Source organism: Parasteatoda tepidariorum, chromosome 3, assembly GCF_043381705.1.
Source record: "Parasteatoda tepidariorum isolate YZ-2023 chromosome 3, CAS_Ptep_4.0, whole genome shotgun sequence".
Classification (NCBI taxonomy): domain Eukaryota; kingdom Metazoa; phylum Arthropoda; class Arachnida; order Araneae; family Theridiidae; genus Parasteatoda; species Parasteatoda tepidariorum.
The window spans coordinates 22,061,547-22,084,281 of record NC_092206.1 but is presented as its reverse complement, the minus strand read 5'-3'; the positions used below and the strand labels follow the sequence as shown (position 1 = coordinate 22,084,281).

The window sequence follows — 22,735 nt, the reverse complement described above, 5'->3', positions numbered from 1 at the left end:
TTTTTATCGGGCTTTGCTACTCTTTGTTATCAGGTATGTACTATCATTAGAGAAAGATCTCTGTTAATTTTATTGAGTTTCTCGAAAAAAATGATAAAATTTTAGATATTATTTGTTTTAGTTTAAATAATTTAACCTCCATCTTCATAATGGATAAATGGGTAATACGTACACCAGGTATATCTTCAGCTAACAAACGAAGAAATACTGATGAGGAGTCGCAAAATACTGAACTAAATGCCCGATCTAAAAAAATAAGAAAATACAATGAGGAATTTATTAAGTATGGTTTTACATTTTGTGTTGTTGATGATGAAGAACACCTGATATGTGTCATTTGCAACGAAAAATTAGCAAATGAGAGCATGAAACCAGCTAAATTAAAAAGGCACCTGGAAACTAAACGTAAAGAACTTCAAAATAAACATGCCGATTTTTTTCAAAGACGAGTTGAAAATCTTAAAATTCAAAGTGCACATTTAAAGAAACTTACAGCAATACCTCAGAAAGAATTACGAGCTTCTTTAGAAGTTTCTTATCTAATAGGAAAAACAATGAAACCCCATACAATTGGAGAATCCGTAATCCTTCCTACAGCAACTAAGATGACATCAATTATGGATGGCGATAAATATGGAAATGAATTAAAAACAATACCATTATCAAGAGATACCGGTGTCTCGGCGGATTTCCGAAATGTCACGAAATATCGAGTCAGAAGTCATAAAACGCATACAAAATTCATCTGTATTTGCTTTACAACTGGACGAGACTACCGATATTACTAAAATGTCACAACTAATTATTTACGTTAGGTTTATTTTTAATGAAGATATAACAGAAACGTTTTTATGTTGCAAAAGTTTGGAAGGAAAAACAACTGGAGAAAAAATATTCGAAGTAATAAATGAATATTTTGAAACAAAGTCCCTTACCCGGGCAAACTGTGTTGCGGTTTGTACTGATGGTGCTGCAGCATTAACAGGTTCGAATAAAGGGCTCAGAGGCTTAATTCAGAAGATGGCTCCTCATATGGTATTTAATCACTGTATGATTCATCGGCAAGCTCTTGTTGCAAAAGATATGGATGAAGAGTTGCACAACGTATTACAAGACGCTGTTAGTTCAATTAACTACATTAATTGCAACAGTCACAACAGCCGTCTCTTTTCAATACTTTGCAATGAGATGGGCTCAACGTATGAGAGATTACTGTTACACACCGAAGTCAGATGGCTTTCATGTGGGAAAATACTACGACGGATATTTGATTTGCGAAATGAAGTGTACATGTTCTAAATCGAAAAGAAACATAGATTGGCAAGTTATTATATCAATGAAGTTTGGCTAGGGAAGCTGAGCTATTTAGTTGATATTTTCGAAAAACTTAGCGACTTAAATTTGAGCTGACAGGGTGAGAATTCAACTATCATAACTGCAGCCAGTAAAATTCAAGCTTTAAAGAATAAGCTTAGTCTCTGGCAAACTGATCTGAATAAAAACAACACCGACATGTTCCCTTGCTTTAACGATTTTATCAAGGAAAATAATATAGATATATTTAAATTTAAAAACATCATTTCCAATCACATTGAAAAGTTAAAAATTTTTTTTTCGAGAAGATTCGAGGATTTTCATGAAAACGATCTTGGTTGGATTCGTGATCCATTTTCCTTTGACATATGCAGTTCAACTCTTCAAATTAGTGAGAAAGAGCAATTGATTGATCTAATTAGTGATTATACTCTTCGAAATCAATTTAAGACTCAGCCTTGCCAAAAAGTTTGGCTATCCGTGGAAAAACAATATCCCGTTTTATGCAAGAACGCCATCAGAGTGTTAATACAATTTGCATCAACGTATTTATGTGAAACTGGATTTAGTAACCTAGTTTCAATAAAAACTAAATACCGCTCGCGTTTAAACCCTGAAGATGATATGCGAATTGCAATTAGCAACATGCATCCAAACATCGATGAGATAATTAGAAACTTGCAGCCACATACATCTCATTAAAGGGCAATTTACTGATTTTTGCGTTATACAAAAAGTATTTTCTTAAAATTGTAAATAAAATTAATATAAGTCAAATATGATGATGTTTTTATTCGATGAGGCGAAAGAAATGCGCGAAATATACATCATATTTGTGAACATTTATCTCTAGGGGTCGCCAAAAATTTTCTCTCTACAAAAGGGGTCGCAGTCGAAAAAAGTTTGCGCACGACTGTTTTAACCTATTACTTTGAAATCCTTTTTGTCTAATGCTTTATCAAACTTGTTGCAAGAAGATAGTACAAAATATTTTAATTGATGAATCTAATGCTTTTTAATCTTTATTGTCTAATGCATCTAACTTATACTAAGAAAATAGCAACTTTTTTTCGAGTCATTTAATTTAATGCTTTTAAATCTTTATAATTTACTGCGTATCAAACTTGTTCTACATAACTTGAAACTATTTCATTTCCTATTCTAATGTTTTAAAAATATTTTTTGATTCATACGCATCAAATTTGTTCTAAGAAAATAACGCAAAGTTTTCTAGTCTTTTAATCTAATGCTTTAAAATATTTATTATCTAATGTGTACCAAACTTGCACAAAGATAATATAAAAGTCTCTTAATGTAATGATTTGAAATATATATTAACTAATGTGTACCAAACTTGCACTAAAATAACATAAATTCTAGTCTCTTAATATAAATTTTTAAAATATTTATTAACTGATGTGTACCAAACTTGCACTAAGATAACATAAAAATATTCTGGTTTCTAACTCTAATTCTTTGAAATATTTATTATCAAATGTGTACCAAACTTGCTCTAAGATAACATAAAAATTTTCAGTCTCTTTAGAAATCGACTTGTTCAATTAATAGTTTGGAGGCAACCCTTTTATGGTCATTTTTGAAAATTATATTATAAATTTTTAAAAATATTTATTATCTAATGTGTACTAAACTTGCACTAAGATAACATAAAAGTCTCTTAATTTAATGCTTTAAAATATTTATTAACAAATATGTACCAAACTTGCACTAAGATAACATCAAAGTTTTCTGGTCTCTTAATCTAATTTTTTAAATTATTTATTATCTAATGTGTACCAAACTTAGACTAAGATAACATAAAAGTTTTCCGGTCTCCTTATCTAATTTTTTAAATATTTATTATCTAATGCGTACCAAACTTGCACTAAGATAACATAAAAGTCTCTTAATCTAATGCTTTAAAATATTTATTGGTATCTAATATGTACCTAACTTGCACTAAGACAACAAAAATTCTAGTGTATTAATATAATTTTTAAAATATTTATTAACTGATGTGTACCAAATTTGAACAAAGATAACATGAATTCTAGTCTCTTAATCGAATTTTTAAAAATATTTATTATCTAATGTGTACCAAATTTGCACTAAAATAACATAAATTTTGGTCTTTTAATATAATTTTTTAAGATATTTATTAACTAATATGTATTAAACTTACACTAAGATAACATAAAAGTTTTCTTGTTTCTAACTCTAATGCTTTGAGATATTTAATGTGTACCAAACTTGCACTAAGATAACATAAAGGTTTTCTGGTCTCTTAGTCTAATTTTGATATTTTGATTGATTGAGATATTTAATGTGTACCAAACTTGCACTAAGATAACATAAAGGTTTTCTGGTCTCTTAGTCTAATTTTTTAAAATATTTATTATCTAATGTGTATTAAACTTGCACCAAGATAACATAAAAGTTTTCAATCTCTTTAGAAATCGACTTGTTTAATTAATAGTTTGGAGGCAACCCTTTTACCGTTATTTTTGAAAATTATCTGATTTTAATACTAATAAGACATTGAATAAGGATTTTCCCCTGATCAAAGTTTGAAAGAAGTGCAGAGAAACAGTTTTAAATTGAGGAAAAAAAACAATAATTGATAAAAATTTGATTTTTTTGTTTGAACTTCGTAAAATATAAATAAATGAGATAAAGTGATTGTTTATCATGGATCATGAGGTTTCACAATGATTTTTAGTCAATTTCCCCGAAAGGTCAACTAACAAGGTCAAGTCTGGTCACTATCCATTCAAAAGTTATCACTTTTGCGCCACTACGTCGAGGCTTTAGTTTCAAAATCCATTCATAACCAAATTTAGAATAACCTAGTAAAAATATTCGACAGAAAAAATTAATATAATGTTTCTTTAAAATTAATAAAAACTAATATATTAATAAACAGTAATTAACCAATGGAAGGAAATTTTTTGTTACCTTTGCAATTCATAAAACGTAAAAAAAATTAGGGATCTGGGTAAATCAACGGTCTTCTTTTGGACGTGGCATCTGGAATTATTTTTCTCGTAAAAATAATGTTTTTATAAAAACATATCTGTGCCTGAAATATCTTACAAGGGAAACTAGGGAAGTGTGACTCGCCAATTTTGAAATAAACTAGTGGGATATATGCCTTATAAGGAATAATTTTAGAGGGAAACATTCGTTTCGACCCATAGAAGGTCCTGTGAGAGATAAAAAATAATTCAAAATATAGAAAAATCGGTGTTTTATTACTTTAATGCAGAGTAATAGTTATTGTAATTATCTCATACTCCAATTAATTTTGTGGTACTTTCACGTACTATTTAATGCATATTTATTGTCAAAATTGATTTCGAAAATTTTATATATCTGTAGTTCTTCAGAAAAACCAATTAGGCTAATTTAAAAAAAAAATGTGATATCAAATTTCTTTAATTTTTTTTTTAAAACTTTCCAAATTAATTGGAGTGTGTAATTGGAAATCAAATAATTAATTAACAATTAATTAATAATTAATTTTCTGAATAATTCATTAATTATCCAATTAATTAATTATCAAATTAATTACAAATTAATCGGATTATGAGACAATTACAATAACTAATAGTCTTCATTGAAGTAATGAAAAACGGATTTTTCTATATATTGAATTATTTTATATCTCTCACAGGACCTTCTATGGACCGAAACGAATGTTAATTAATTTATTAATTAGCAAAATAATTAATTATCCAATTAATTACAAATTAATTGGATTATGCGACAATTACAATAACTAATACTCTGCATTGAAGTAATGAAATACCGATTTTTCTATATATTGAATTATTTTTTATCTCTCATAGGACCTTCTATGGGCCGAAACGAATGTTGCCCCCTAAAATTATCCCTCATAAAGCATACATCCCACTAGTTTATTTCAAAACAGGCGAGTCACACTTCCCTAGTTTCCCTTGTTAGTGCCAAATTAAAATAAATAAAATTAATTTCGTTCATGCTCACAAAAGTAACAATCGTGTAATTTTTTATTGTCACGACGTGGAATTGCACATCTTCATTAAATACTTTACCAACTATTCAATTTTAATAAATTTACCTCTTTATATAGAACGATTTTCCTTAGTAAATTATGATTAATACTGTAGGATTCCATTACATTTTTACAATTAATTTGCAATATAATTATGAATTTTTAATTTAATAATCGAATTATTACCAAATAAAGAAATAGGCCGCTAAGTTTTTTAATCGAATTTACTTACTTTATTTAACAAAAGCTGGGCACCTGGGCCGCGCAGAAGACCCATATCCCATTCATCGTGAAATTACAGTAAAATTAAAAAATATAAACAGTTTGTATACAGAGTCTCTGGGGTGANTCAATACTAAACTGATTTTCTCAAAAGTCTGACCTTGTGACTTATTTATAGTCATGAAGAAGGCCTGCCTAATAGGAAATTGTTTTCCCTTAAAAGAAAACGGCACGTTGTTATCAGAGGGGATTAGAGGTATTCTCGGAATGAAAAATGTACCTGCTTCATCATCTTCAATCAGTTTAGCTTCAATTAAATTACTCTGCAAGTTTGTAACAATTAATCTAGTGCCATTACAGAGTCCTTTAGATGGCATTAAATTTTATTATCAAGTTTTTAGGGCATGAATCTGAATTGAACAACCTGACAATGCTCACTCTGGTTATTGTTTCCGTTTTTAAAAGCGCTATATGTTGAGCCACCTGAGCTAGATTTGGCATGTGACATTTTTAGCAGCAATCATTGGTCGATTTTCTAACGTTGCCATTCGGGGAGTTGTAATGAGGTTTTTTTTTGGTGCCGTGTAAGAGAAATATATATATAGATGCTGGTCAAAAATAATGTTTTTAAAAAAACATATCTGCACCTGAAATATCTTAGTGCCAAATTAAAAAAAATAAAATTAATTTCCTTCATGCTCACAAAAGTAAAAATCGTGTTATTTTTTATTGTCACGACATGGAATTGCATATCTTCTTTTAATACTTTACCAACTATTCAATTTTAATCAATTTACATCTTTATTTTTATATATTACGATTTTCTTAGTAAATTATGATTAATATTGTAGGACACCATTGCATTTTTACAATTAATTTGCAATATAATTATTACTTTTTAATATAATTGTCGAATTATTACCAAATTAAGAAATGGGCCTCTAAGTTTTTTCCAATTTTAGTGTACCTTTAAAAAATTAATATGTTAAACTATTTTGAAACTGAAAAGTTTTATAACCTTTATATTTTGTAATGCTTAACACATTTGATTTAGTTTCGCTTTAAACTTTGCGATTCAATTTTAATGACCGTACTATAGTTTTTATTAATATACTGATATTTTTTTAAAGTAATTATGGTATGGTTCATATTTAAATGGGGGTCACATAATAATTTTCGACTGAAACTTTTTTTCATTTTAAAATTACTTTGAAGTACATAAGTTGACCACATTTATAAACCATGATTTGAGGACAAATCAGCGAAACACTCTCGAAAAATTTTACAATTTGAGGGCAACCAAGCATTTATGGAAAATATTAATTTATGTGTGTTGCAAACATTATTTTTTAATTGATAACTAATATCAGATGCAGAACTATCTTCATTGCTAAGCAGTTTTGAAAAATCGTATGTGAAATTATAGTTTGTTTTATTTTTGGCTAAGGCGAGAATTGCGTTTTCATCTGTTGGTTCTAATCGGGTGCTTTTTTTGCTTTTCGTTTGTATTCACAATAAGGTATAACTATCTTATTTAAAAAACAAGCGCATTTCTGATTGTTTTGATACTTAACTGCATATAAAAACGATTAGATGTTTTCGGGGAGATTCAAGGTTATTTGAGGACAAATGTAAAAATTTGGTAAAATTTTCTGTCCTCAGAGAATTTTAAAGTTTTTGAGGACAATTAATAAAATTCGAGAACTGTTTTCAATATCTGAGGACTTCTGGTCACTTTAAGTAGATGTTACAGTGAATGGCCGAAATCAGGAGAATGTTGACTTTCACCTGTGAATGTCAACAATCACAAAGTCGCTTTGGTGAATGTCCGAAGTATTCGTTATATCTGATTTGATATTAAATTAGTCATTAAAATTATTATATTTATTCTGTATTTTAATATCTGCTGAGGATAGATTTGGAGAAACATCAGTGTTCGGAGTACTGACTAAATGCATAGTGGGCAGTGGCAACTGGCCTTAAAGAACATTGATGTAGGGCATACCGGGCAGTGGCAATGTACCTAAAAAGCAATGATGTAGGACATACCGGGCAGTGGCACTGTACCCAAAAAACAATGATGTAGGGCATACCGGGCAGTGGCACTGTACCTAAAAAAACAATGATGTAGGACATACCGGGCAAATGTATACCGTGCAGTGACTCTTAATTAGACCTGGTATGTATTTCTGACAATTACCAAAGTGATTGTCAACGTTCACCAGTGGAAGTCATCAGTCACTAATTTCGGTCAATCACAGTAACATATACACTATTTGATCAAAAGTATCAGAACACCAAGTGGTACGGAAATGATGAGTCTTGAGGCATATATTAATATGATGTTGGGGTCCTTATTTTGAATCGATTACAGTCTGCAAACATCTCTGGAGATTTTCCACCACTCTTTGATAGTTGGACATTTTGACTTTATGGCGTCCACCATGGCTGAAGTGAGTGCTGACAGTGATGATGGTAGATTTGGTTAGATACGCAATATGCGTTCTAATTCACTCCAAATGAGATCTATGGGATTCAAATTGGGGATCTGAGAAGGTTAGTCAAGTTCTTAAATACCCATTTCATCAAACTGTGCCTCCAATGCCAAATGTAATTGATACCAATAATTACCAAATTTAAAATATTCAATGAACATTTTTTAATGATATGAGTTTTTAAAACAAATGAAAATTGATAAATTAATGAAATTATGTTAATTGATATACTAAAATGAAAGAGATGCCTTTACAGTTTTTGCTATAATAAGATAAGTTAATTATTTTTATTTTGAATCTTGCTCTCTATTCAATTTAGATGATCTCATGACATTTCATATTAGTTATGATATCGCGACATGATAATATCACGACATTTCATATTATTGATGATTTTATTTCAGAAAACTACGTCAATACTTAAAGGATTACATAGCAGTTTTTTAGAAAAAAGTTTTCTTTTATAATAAGTTTGAATTAAAATTATGAACTTTTATCGTAATAAAATTGCTCTCTATTCAATTTAGATGATCTCACGACATTTCATATTAGTTATGATATCACGACATGATAATATCACGACATTTCATATTATTGATGATTTTATTTCAGAAAACTACGTCAATACTTAAAGGATTACATAGCAGTTTTTTAGAGAAAANCTGATTTGATATTAAATTAGTCATTAATATTATTATATTTATTCTGTATTTTAATATCTGCGGAGGATAGATTTAGAGAAACATCAGTGTTCGGAGTACTGATTAAATACATAGTGGGCAGTGGCAACTGGCTTTAAAGAACATTGATGTAGGGCATACCGGGCAGTACGACTTCGTACATCATCGTACGACTTAGTACATCATTGTACATTACTGCTACGATTTTTTTGTTCTTTTTTCAGCATTGTAAGTTATCAAAATATCAAAAATATTTCTCAAAAATGAGACTTTTCACTTTTACAGATATTAGTATCCTACTCTGCGGTTCTTTTAGTAGAATAATAAAATTTTTTAGAACAAATTCTCTTGTAATATGTATCGCTTTAAAGCTTCATATTTCATCTATTTTTTAATTAATTTTCTTACTAGAAAAAGTTTAAAATATTAGTTCCAGGATCAGTTTCTTATAGCGGTTAGTGTGCCTGACTGCGAAGCCAATGGCTGCGAGTTCAAATCCCGCTCACGGCACGGATGTTTCTCTCTGTGTGTTGTCCTCTGTTGTGGGTGATGTGTGAATTTGGCCCAACCTATGAGAGGGTATCTGCGACAGTATAGCGTGGGAAATGTTGCTCGTCTGCGTGACTTAGGTTCACTGGATAACATTAAATGAGCAACATTTTCAGCATCTTCCAAGGTGAAGAACAAAAATTCAGTACCTGCCGTTAAAATTATAAAGTGAGGTGAAACTTTAAGCAGCGTTAAAAGCGCACTATTTATCTAAATGATAAAAGAAAAGTTAAGAACATGAATTAAATATTCTAAGATGAAAAAAATTTCTAAAAATAAATGCGTGTTTTTTTATTTTTAAAATTTTACTCCACTTTTAGAGCTCTAAGGTGATATTTGTACAGGTGCTGAGGTGTTTTCAACGCATAAGGGATAAGTACATTTCCTAACTGTATGAGGAAAATGCTAATGCTCGTACACATACCACCTGTTTTTTTCACGGTCAATTTTCATGGTCCTACACGTGTTTCATATTATAATAACATCAGTAAATCAAATGGAATGTATATTTTATTCATAAACAAGCGTGAATCTTGGACAAAGATATTCCTCTACGACTATTCTATTGCGTAAATAACATCGCTATTATATAGTAAAATAACGTCGTTTGAAATCATATTTATTTCTCATGATTTCGTGATCTTTATCCAGGAAGATTATGAACTCCACTTACAAACACGGAGGAAAAGAGGGCACATCAAAAAATTAAAAACTACATTGCCATTACCGAAATTTTCCTCCTGTGCCACTAAAGCGCTTTCCTACCATGAACTTTTGAACTAGTTCTATTTATTTCCCTCTTAAAGTTTTTTAAAAAAAAGGTCCTAATCCTCCCACGCAGGTGTCAACTGCTAAGAGTTAAAGGAAGAGGGGACCCATCCGAAGAGGGGACCAAGATGATGGGGTGCAGGGCATATCAGGTTACCGCATGTGAAAAAAAAAAGATTGGGAAATATCTCTTGAGGAGAGTGCATGACCGAAAAAAGGAAAAAAACAATAATAGATAATTATAAATAAATTACAATTGCATAATTAAAATATAAAGCATAATAATAACATATAAAAGTTAATAATTAAAAAAAATATGCAGTAATTAACATGTACATTGTAAATTGATAAATGATTTAATTATAAACTGAACGTTAAGTGCATTTAAGAGCAGGAATTCGTAAAAAATAAGTTAAGAGTTAAGATGTTATAAAAGTAAAGCAAATTAAGAAAATAAAATTAAAGCAAATTAATAAAAAAAACAAAGTTAAGGCAAATATTAAGAAAAGCAAAAGTGAAGCAAATTTAAAAAAAAAACAAAATTATATTAAGAAGAGAATAAACTCGTGATAATTAACATTATCACATTCCCCCTAAATTATCTAAATTTTCTTTGAGTTACACGTTTTCTGATGATATTTTTTAATATGAAATTTAGATTTCAAATCTTCCCAGAAACTGTGACTTAATGATTTTAACTAGTGACTAATTTTAACTTAAGTTTATAAACTGTTTTCTGCCAAGAAACAAAAAATATTGCGAAAATTATTGTATCGGGGTTGGTGAGCGGCAACGAACAGGGGGCTTAGCCCTCTATTTTTTAAATATTTAAATTTTATAAATTGAGTAAATTATCATTTTAATTTCATAATTTATCCTTTGGTAATTGAAGAACATATTAAACAACTCCAAAAATGATATTAACACGTTAGCATATTGAAAAGTAACTTCATGAAAACCATTTATTCGGTTACAGTTACTTTTCAGTTTTGTATTTTTTACTAAATATGTGCTAATGAAAACTATAGTTTCGAAAACCAGAATTTCCTGTAATCTGGTCACCATATGAATGGAATAATTAGAAAATAAATAGTTTATATACCGTATTTTTTGATTTTATTAACCAGAACTACATTTTCTTTTAAAATCAGAAATGCCAGAATTTTTTTTTCTTTGTGTAAGTGTCGATAAGGTTGTCAAAACCTGTAAAATTTATCATTCACGCAATATTTGCATGCTGTATTGTATTTTTAAGATAAATATTCAAGTGCTTTTCAACAGTCCGTTGCTTTTGTGAATATATTTTTAAAATATTCTCAGTGATAAATCAAGCTGAAATAACTTCAATTTTCTCACTTTCTAGATTATTACTTCACATGCCGCTTTTAATTTTTTTTGTGGCTTATAAAAACTTCTCGAAACTTTCTTGGGATTTCTTATGACTTGATAATATTTATTTCATTCATTACTTTCAGTAGATTTTTTGCAGTTGAAACTGAGTACCAGAAAAAGATAAAACTTAACTTTTTTCGATTTGATTTCATAATAAAAAGTTGGAGGACGGAGCTACACTAAAAAAATTCAGGATTGAATTACGGTATAAAGGACTGGAACATTGGGTGAGTCATCCGTAAAATCCAGTTGATAGTAAAATCCATTTTCATATCATAATATACCGTAGTTTTTACAGTAATGTTTACTTAATTAGAGTAATTCAGTGATTCTAAGGTAATTATTACAGTAAAAATCATGATATATGAGATTTCTATAGAGTAGTTTAGGAAGCTTTTCTTTATATGATAGAAATAAAAATCAGGAAGATATTTTTTTATTTTATTAAAATCGCTTTGTAAACAGGCTGATGTTCATACACGAAAAATGAACTTTCTCCTGCATCCTTGAAAATGCTCATTTTGGTATTTGTATAAAGATGGCCTTTATTTTCTTGCTCAAATATATTTTATGAATAATTAAACGAGGCGTGTTGGTTATAAAATTTGTTTAAAAAGATATAATTTGTCCCGGAAATGGGATACGGAATTTTTGAATTTTTCACAGAGTAGTTGTCACATTGTCACAAAAATTACTCTTTTCCATTCATAATTTTTTTTAACTCTCTCATTAAAAATAAACTGCACCAATCATAACCAATGAGATATTTTAAGTTCACGTTTGAAATTTGAAAAAAATAAGAGGATTATTCGACAAATCCTTAGGAAAAGCCTTCTTAAAAACCAAATCATCCTGGAAAGTTTTTTCTTCTTTATTTTCCCCTATAATCTCCTGTTTTTCTCCAAACTATTTTCCCTAGCGTTCTTCCAAAATTTTTAAGTTTTCAAAAAAATAGGATTTGGGAAGTTCATGAAAACAGTTATCTGTTAGGTCAATGACGTGACTATTTACTTTTTGGTTCTGTATTAAGAATTGTTATAAATTAAACTGCAGGCGATTATGTTTGTTTAAGATATTATCAGGGATGTTTGATAGCTTACTGCTCTGCTTAATCAAAAACGAAGTTTATTGTACGTTCTTTAATAATGGCACAACTGCAAGTGACGTAGTGTGGGTATCTCGATTCTGATGGGTTGCTGCAACGTGGCTTTTGTTTACGTTGGCAACCGTTCTTTCAGTTCTGTTTCGAGTAATCCAAGCCCATCAAGTATCAATTCTCTTAGGAGACACATTTTATACTCTTTCACAAAGATTTAAATTTTTTCACTATATATTTCTTACTGAACACAAAGACAGGCACGAAGCCATGTAGAGTATAATCAAACTAATTATGCATCAAAGCTGCCAGGTACGCAAACAAAAATATATCTTGGTTATAATAAAATACATAAACAAATAATAAGTCTAAGTTAAATAAGAGACACAGACGAGAAAGAATTATATTTTAGCAAATTCCAAGAGTGATGCGGAGCTGTATTTAATTAATCTTCTCTTCTGATCTTCTTCTTGAATTGCAAGAATCCAATTAATTGTTTTTTATTCGTTATGTATAGTAAGTTCATGGATCAACGTATATATGACGTGTAAGAGCTACGGCACAGAATTGAATACTTGCAGCTAAAGAAGAATTGAAGTGAATGTGCTTAAGCATCAAATTTAGTTGGTCACTAATAAATCAGATTTTATTGGGTAACTGTAAGCGACGTCACATGTGTGTGTCGAATCTGATTGGCTTTTGAATCGACGAATGCTGCGATTTACTTACGATGACGTCACTTGCAGCTATCCAATTTGTATTTCTAAAGTTATATGAAATCCACGTGTTTATTTTGTTTATTGTTACACTTTTGTAGCGGGTTGCGGTAAAACTAAATAATTTAAAAACAAAATTTAGTAAAAAAATTAAGTTGTGTACCGGAAGAAAATGTTTGAATGTGGTAATTATGACTATCTTGAATTGAATGTGAGAAAAAAATAGGTCAAATAATGCTTAGTACTGTTAATTTTATTTTTGATGAGTTGAACTTTTAAAAGTTTGTTTTGTTTAATCTAATAACATAGAGCTATTGACATGGGCAACAAATAATGATAAATAATGAAAATTATAATTACATCAGCTTTATTAATTGTGTTGGGGTGTTTATAATTACAGATTTATTCATTACTTACTTTTTTTTACCTCGTACTAGCGATAAAGGTATTCAGCTAGTTAATAATAAATCTTGAAACCAGATGCATTTTCTGATACGCTATAATTTTAATTTAAAGTTTTTAGCCAATCTTTTTATTCTTTTTTTCTGAGTTAGTTTATGCCATGCGTAAAATATAAGATCATCGTAACGAATAATTAGAAATACTCGTTAGAGATCATTAAAAACGAAACGAATATCATAACTAGAAAAATTTCCAAAGACTTTTCCCTATCAACATGGATGATTCATAATTTGGTAGCTGATAAGTTCTTTTCTTGCTTTCAGCCATTTCAGCTGAAATAACAAACAAGTCACGACCAGGTCGTTAAAATCTGGAAGGATTTAACTTTTTGTCTGGAAGGACAAAAAGTTAAATAACCATAAGTTTTTTAATAAATTATCCATGCCCAATAGGCAAAAGCGAAGAAGCATATTTTTTTTTTGAAATTTTATTTTATTCAGTGGTTTATCAATGTTTGATAGTTCCTGAAAAGGAAATTAAATCTTCAGGTTACGCAATTTATTACAAAAAGAACTTAAAGAGAATAATTTTTTTGCAACATTTTTTTTAAAATTGATCTTTTCTGTTGCATACATAGGTACTATTTATAAGCACTAAAACATTCTGTTTTAGTGCTTATAAATAGTGATTCAAGTAATTCTGAGTAATATTCAAGTAATATTTCCTGATTCACAGTAATAGAAAGACAACCGGTTCCAAATATTTAGAATTTATTTGTGAAATTTTTATCTTTTTTTAAAATAAAATTAAGTATATTGTGATATATTAACAGTATTTAAACATTTTACACGCAACATAATAAATCTAATAGATTCCAAGTTCAATTCGCGCGGAAAAATGACTTAAAAAATTAATTAAAATAACACAATGAAGAGACAGAAAAGAATTAAAGAAAAAAATATATTTTCAAACGTAGATTATCGCGTAAGCTGACGATGAGATATATCGTTTTGTTATTTTGTTTTATGACTTTGTAAATTTTTTGTTCAAATTTTTAAAAGGATTTAAAATAATTTTGCCAGTTTTGGTAGTTTTTCAACTCCTTTCAAAAATTCGTTTCTATTTTATTTTTTTCGTCGTTTTCTTTGTATTTTTATATTATATACATAGTGAACTAATCATGGTAAATTAATAAATTTCCAATTAATAAATATCCAATAATTTTGAAATAGACGGTGAATAACCCAAGACGAACAGGTGAACATTTGATGCATTTATTAAAAAAAATATTGTTTCTCAATATGGGCAGAATTTAATTCACACACAAGATGTCTGATATTAGTGCCTCCTAATTTCAAGAGGCCACTCAAATTCAAATACAAATAAAAAGTAATTCTTTGACAAAAAAAAAAAAAAAAAAAAAAAAAAAAAAAAAAAAAAAAAAAAAAAAAAAAAAAAAAAAAAAAAAAAAAAAAAANAAAAAAAAAAAAAAAAAAAAAAAAAAAAAAAAAACAAGCAAGCAAATTAACTTACCAATAAAATATAATTTTTCCAGTTCTACATAATAAGAAGAGAATGAAGAGATACAATAATTCCTGCAATTAAACTGCCGAAATAATTTTTCAAAATGTTACTCATCGAAAAATTTTTTGTATAGAAATTTAAGAACTGAAATTTTGACAATTGATATGTAAGAACTAATCAAATTTTCGCATATAGTTTTAAGTAATTAGGTTTCGAAATATTATATATAATGAAATGAACTACTATAATTATATATATTGAAACGAACTACTATTATTATATATAGTGAAATGAACTACCATCATTATATATAGTGAAATGAGCTACTATTATTATACATAGTGAAATGAACCTCTATTATTATATATAGTGAAATGAGCCATTTTTACACAACTTCATTCGACTATACACTGTGAAAAATTCCGGATCTAATTATGGTATAAAGTATTGGCATTTTGGATTCCATTTTTACCGCAAAATATTGAACCGTAATTTTTACAATGATATTTAGTTAATTCGAGTGATTCAGTGATTTTACGGCAAATATTTCTTCAAAAATTACGATTTATCAGATTTTTGTTCTTTACCATGCTTCGATAAAATGCATTTCATGGTAAAAAGTACGGACACCCTGGGATCTGGTAATTTTTACCGTAATTTTTTATAGTGTAGTTTAGGAAGCTTCGTTTTATATGATAGAAATTAAAACCATAAAGATAATTATTTCTTTTCTTAAAATCGCTTTGTGAAGAAGCAGATAAGAAGTAAGTTAAAGTTCTAAAAAATGAACTTTATCCAGCATCCTTGAAAAAGATCATTTTGGTATTTGTATAAAGATGGCCTTTATTTTTTTGTTCAAATATATTTATTATAAATAATTAAACGAGGAGTGTTGGTTATAAAATTTGTTTGCAAAGATATAATTTATCTTCAGAAAATATTTGATGACTCATAAGTCATGGTAACTTTTTTAGGAGTTCATGAATTCAAGGCTAATTGTATCAATATCTGAGTTAATGTAGGTCATTCGAACAATTTGAGGAAAGATACTGAGAAATCAAATCAAAAACATTTATTAAGTATGCTTTATTAATCAAACATCAAGTTTGTATTTCTTTTTTTACTTTATGATAAACATTTTTTTTTTATTTCAGTGGTGATTAGTTGAACTATTTTTTATTTCTATTGAAATTCTGAAATTCAATTGAATTCTGCAATTTCTCTCTTTTTTATTTAAAAAGTAACAAAGTAAATCTTAAACAATGATTGCTGATGATTATTTGAACAATTATTTATTGATATAATTTGAAATTCTAAGACTCTTAGAATAATATTTTTATATTCGGGAACTTTCTATCCAGCAATTTCTTTCTCTCTTTCTTTTCTTTAAGCCTCTAGCTATAACTGATTGATATAGTATAAATTTATAATTATGTTTAAAAGTTTGTTTGACCTTTTTCACAGGAGTCATGAGGAAAGCATGCATAACTAAAAATATCATATATGAAGAAATATGAGTTAAATACTAAAAAAATTTTTAAGCTTCATATAACATACGAATACCTTATTTTATAACCTTCGTTGAACAGTCGACCCAATGTTTTGGGGTTTACGACTACTAATGTTCAACTCTGTAACCTTGTAATTTTGAACCAATTCAAAAGACAAGGGAACTCCTGGATCAAGTATTGGGAGAAGTTCGCCTTCACGGAGAACTTTTTGATGGAACTAACCCGCGTTACATGGAGAGGAAAGCCACGAAAAACCTCCCACGGTTAGACTGACGGCAACGGGACTGTAATCCATGATCCGTCTACCACTGATGGTATTTTACATCAGCACTGTGGTCAGTGCAAGCCGGATGCGGAATTTGCATCAATCAGCCCTCGCTGGGATTCGAACCCGGTTCACCTCAATAAAAGGCGAACGCTTAATTTTTAGTTGTCCACTATATGCCGATAAAATGAGGTTTGTTAAATGGGAGTTCAGAAGAGACCAATAAAAAAGTTCACTACCTCCGAGGTTTACTATATCTCTGTTCGTTATAGCTGGGTTGGACTGTGTTAGACTGTTATGTTTCGGTATCTGTTGAGCAAGCGGAACGAGCAATGTGTGGTGATGATGATGACTGACGGTCAGTTTTGGAGCGTTTTGCAATTTGCAGCTTATAGCTCTCTTATAATCAATATGTGGTAGTCTTCTAGTAAAATAATGGCGGAAATTTTTGGTGCTCTTTTCTGCAATGCGCTTATAGCTTGCATGTCCTTAGGATGAATGAATGGGTTTTACAGTATAAAAGCACTAAAAAAATGGTGTAAACAGACTGCCGCAGCCATGGTAATGTATAAAGTTTAGCTTTGCCACGAGTATAGTCAAATCATGCCATGACATAAAAGCATCTAAAGCAACTACCATTTGATCGATGGTTAATAATATATTCCAATTATTAGCTTTTGGCTACCATCATTATTAATCGGGCTAAGAAAATTTCGTAAAAAAGAAATTTTCTGATGAAATGATTCAGAAGAACAGAGCTAATTTTAACTCTGATTCATTTGCTTACATGAAAAAATTCCTTTGTGGAAGCACGTGGAAAAAACTTAATGTTTTTTTCTTCTTTACCTCAGCGAAGCAGTCAGAATTTGAAAGAAAGTGTTCTTCAAAAGATTTATATAAACATAGGGAAAAGAAAGAGAATGATCTAGAATGTTTAATGGTGACATACATCTAACACTATCAAACTCGATCAATTTTTTTGAATAAAATTTTATTAAGGGTATCAGTAGCAGAATGAAAGAAATTAGATATTTCTTATGTCATGATTTTGTATCGTGCACTGATAAATAATTTTTCTAAAGTAGACTTATCTATATTTTAAAATTCATAAGTACACTGTCTCTTTTTAGCTCGGTTTCAAGAAACGTCATAAGCTAATATGAGTTATATGTTTATGTTTTTTTAAAAGTTATTTTAACTGATATTCATACATCTTTCTTTTTAGTTTTCTTTTCATTCCGAATTGAGCATTCAATTGAAAACCAAACCTTTTTTTATTTTGAAGTTTGATTTATTTAGATTAATTTGAAAAAAAAAGTATTAAAAATGTTAAGTTTAATTTTCGATTAATTAATTAATTTATAGTCAAGAAATATTATATTTTACAAAATACAATTGAATGAATTTAATATATTTTTCTTTTAAGTTTTTATTTCATTAACAGAAGATGTGGGACATTTGAGCATTCAATTCCTTTTTGTTTTAAAGTATGACTTGTTTAGATTAATTAAAAAAAATATATTGAAAAATAAAAAATTATATTAAAAAAGAGAAAAATATATATTAAAGAAAGAATGTTATTTTTAGTTTTTAATATTAATTAAATAATTTGTTTTAATAATAATTATTAATAATTAAATAATTACTTTAGCAAATGCGATTGTAAAAATGTCTTTTTTCCGTACATAAATACTAATCTCTTTCGTTTTTGATCATTGTGTGTTTATGACATTATGTTTGGCTATTGTGTTGGCCATATTGTTTTTGGCCAAATATTTACGTTTTAAGAAACAAAAGCTCAACGAACCAGATTTTTTTAGCAATTTTCCAGTAAATTTCAAGACATCGGAAATAAATGTACAAAAGTTTTTTAAAAAAATTGTGAATTAGGTATTAATGTGCTATAGTATATATGCTAGACCCCATTAAATAACACAAAAGATAATTTTTTTGGCCACTTTCATCTGTTATTTCGCTGTTATTTTTAATGAAAATATTGCAGTTCATGTCATAAATTGATTACTTGCGCAAAATTATTATTAACGTATTTATGAGTTTGGTTAGCTAGATGATTCTTTTCTTAAAAAAAGAAATTAGTCTATTTAGATTCGGTACTTAAAATTTCATTAATGACGTTAAATTAATTTTTTAAATAAAGTAGTAATTACTTTAGTACTGCGAAAGAAAAAACAATTTGTGAAAGAAAAAACAATTTGTGACAGAAAAAACTTTTTTGTCCTGATTAGTAATTTTTTTTAAAGATTTAGATCTTAAGGATTTTTTCCAATTTTGTAAGGCTGGTACTAAATGGAACATATTTTTGAAGCATGGACTTTTGGCAATTTTTTCCAGCGTCATTAGTTTGAGCCTCGATTGACAATAATAAATATTTTTTATGCACTTTATATTATGTAAATACTCGAACATTTACTATACAAATAACATAATTTAAAGTGCAAAATATTTGATAAGAGAGTAAATTATAGTCATAAAGGATAATGTGATTTAAGCTGAAGTGAATGATTTTTTTCAGATCTGTAACGGAAAGGACGAAGGACGCTTTCGAAGGACGGCTTGAGGAATTTCCAATAGTGGTAAAATTTCATCACAAAATTTGTGCTCCTTTCATTTTCCGCTTAGGAATCACAAAAATAAAGTTATTTTCTCTTATAGTCTATTTGAAAAATGCAGATTAATTTTTTCTAAAATTTTTAGTTCATTTTCATTCTTTTTTTTAAAAATTTTGTAACTGCTAGCTGGTTTAGAAGGAAAAGTGTTCAAATATCAATTGGTGATAAAACTGCAGAAAAAAAGATTTTTTTTGCCCTGTGTTGAAAAAAATTACTGCCTTCTCTTCACATTAGACTATGAAGAACCCCGAATGAAATTTGAGCATTCTAGCACTAGTCGGGCAGTGGTCAAAATTTCAATTGACGATAAATAATATTTGCCGACATATTCTGTCTGTAACCAGTTGAGCACTATTGAAAACTTGCACTGTGTTTAGGCATAAGACTCCAGTTGAAATTTGATCATTTTAGCTATTAATAAATGCTTTTATAGACTGCAATTTGCATCATTGAAATTGAGCTCGTCACTACTTACACATATCTTTAAATCCCGCGATCGTTTTTATTTTTCAGAATATTACTAAGAGATGGCGCAACTAGTCCCACTTCACAATTCTCGCACTGAGATTTCTCGCCTTGAATTGAAATCCAAATCATTTTGTACTTTCTGTAACGATTTCGCTATTTCGTAGTTTCGCTTTCATTAGTGTTACCATTGCATGTAATCTGTAATAAACTATTTCAGTTTTGCGATAAATGGGATTTTTAAGCTCTGATGTCCAAGACTGATTGTAACGCTCTTTTAACGGACAAGGTTAATTTCTAAGATTGGAAAATTATTTTTCAAAATATTTTTTTATGTAGTTATAATAATTATTTTATGCAGATATTTATCTTAAGGACCTTAAAGCAACGGAGTTAATAAATTTGTTATCACAGTATATATTTTTTGAAGATTAAACTTGGCTGTGTTGGACAGTGGACGGGTGGTCAAGCAAAAAACTACTTCCTGATAAAAATATTTAGCATTTTCGAATTTAAGATAGAACATCTATCAATTTTAAGTTAAAAAAAAAACTCTTTTTATGGGTTGGAAATTCAAAAAAAAAGAAAAAAAAAATCCGACAGAGAACGCGTTAATTATAAAATATAGTCTAATAGTAATTATTAAAAAAATCTGCTAGATTATAGGAATCTTATTTGTACTAAAATATAAAACCCAAAAAAAGTAGTTCAAAAATTATTATTTTTTCATTCATATTCAAGAATTTATCAGTAATTGGTTTTGCAAATTAACAAAATTTCAATGATGAATAACTGAGAATGAGTGCAAATTTGAAAAATTATTGTTTACTTTTTCTTTGTTGAGATTTTTCCTTTTAACGCAAAAAAGATATTAAAAAAGATATAAAAAGAAAAAAAGCTAAAAAAGATATATAATCATTATATTTTCATATTATGTTTCATAACCATGAATTATTAAGATGTTAAGTACAAAATTTTTCAATACAAAATAATTTAATAAATATGAAAAATAGGTTTAATAAAAATTCTGCGTTAAAGGGTTAAGTACCAATTTCCGTTTCTACAATAAAAAAATTTATTTTTTATTTTCCCATTCTTTTTTTATTATTTATATTTGTTGTAGTAACCTAGTTCATCAACCCTTCAATTCTCTAGAATATTGATACCTTAAGAAAAAGGCGTTCATTATTATGTGGCTGATTTCCAGATAATGATAATCACGATATAATTATTATCTTGTTTATCAATACAGGGATGTATTAAAACATGAAGCATGGAAATGAATATCGTTATCAGTGATGATTGAGAATTTCGCTTAGACCAGTAGCCATTCGTTTTGGTCAATTTTAAACATAACGTTTTACATTTCCTGCAAATGTAATAACGTTTTATATTTCCTGCAATTGTTTTGATCTATTTTAAACATACCGTTTTATATTTCCTGTAAATGTGACAGAAAATAAAGGTTAGTCTCTTGAAATTTTAAAACAATTTTTTTTATTTTAGATGTTACATATTTTGAACTGTTTTTTCATTAACGGGCTTTTTGTTCAAATGGAAATTTCAGAAAGAATCGTAAATATTTGTTGATATTTAATTGTCGAAAGTTTTATAAAGTTCGTTCAAAATGATGAATTTTTAACTCTTTGACGCACCTATCTTTCTTTTGTATATAATTTTTCTAACGCTGTAATTAAATTAAAAAATATATTTTGGTATTTTTTAATTTTAAAAAATAGATTAATAGTTACTGAAAAAATCTGTTAGATTGTCGGAATTACATTTATAGTAAAATATAAAATCCCAAAAAATTAATTTGAAATTTTTTTAAAATTCATATGCAAAAATTTATCAAAAATCAATTTTGTAAATTAAATAAATTCCAATAATGAATAATTGTTTATCTTAGATCTAAATAACTGCAAATAAGTACGAATTTGAATAATTATTCTTTGGAAGTGAGACGTTTTAGGAAGATTTCTTTAACCCAGAAAAAGACATCGGTGTTTAACGTTGTATTTCATAACCATAAGTTATTAAAATGCTAAATATAATATTTTTCACTTATTTTGACCTAAATTAATACAAAATAATGAATAAAGTATTAAAAATATGCTTCATAAAATAAATATTCATAGCACTTTCATAAATAATTATAGTTAAAATAATTCTTGTGGAAAAACAGTTAATGTTTTTTCATATTTTATTCTCGTAGACTTCTTTATTTTAAAAATTTATTCATGCAAGTAATTAGTGTAATGAATTATAATTGAAAACATCTACATTTTGAATTTCATTTGTCTTAAGTTTAAAAATGATAATTTTTTTTACAAATTTTGAGAAAAGAAGTTTCTGTATGAAATTGAAAATTTAGCCAAATAGTTGAATTAAAATAAATAATAAAAAATTATGGACGTTGTTTAAACACTGCAAGTTCTAAAAATACTTTTATACGATTTTTAATAAAATTTTGGGTTATAACATGTTAATATCATGTTATAATAGTATTTATGGTATAACAGTGTTTTAAAATTATATCATCAAACAAAAAAACGCTTTTTATCGAATTGAGAAAAAAGTATGGTCGAAATTACCAGAATAGGTAAAATTTACCGTGTTTCTGCCTCTATGGGAATTCCAAAAAGCTCGTTTATTTTTATCGAAGCTCTTTGG

At 28.2% G+C, this 22,735-nt stretch overlaps 2 protein-coding genes across 4 annotated transcripts in view; both read left to right on the top strand.

The window, feature by feature from the left end:
• The first annotated feature begins 149 nt into the window (after window positions 1–149).
• Window positions 150–788, top strand: LOC139425199 (protein FAM200B-like). Its single transcript, XM_071179081.1, has one exon. The coding sequence runs from the start codon at window positions 150–152 to the stop codon at window positions 786–788; it is 639 nt and encodes a 212-aa protein (XP_071035182.1).
• A 10,706-nt stretch (window positions 789–11,494) lies between these two features.
• Window positions 11,495–22,735, top strand: part of LOC107439844 (ileal sodium/bile acid cotransporter) — a 39,246-nt gene continuing 28,005 nt past the window's right edge. The window contains exons 1-2 of one of the 3 annotated variants that reach the window (XM_016052567.3): window positions 11,495–11,680; window positions 19,501–19,561. The gene's annotated coding sequence lies outside the window, so the exon portion shown is untranslated. Of the gene's footprint in view, window positions 11,681–19,500; window positions 19,562–21,353; window positions 21,528–22,735 lie in introns of those variants that run through there. The other 2 variants (XM_071178405.1, XM_016052570.3) reach the window with 2 other exon arrangements.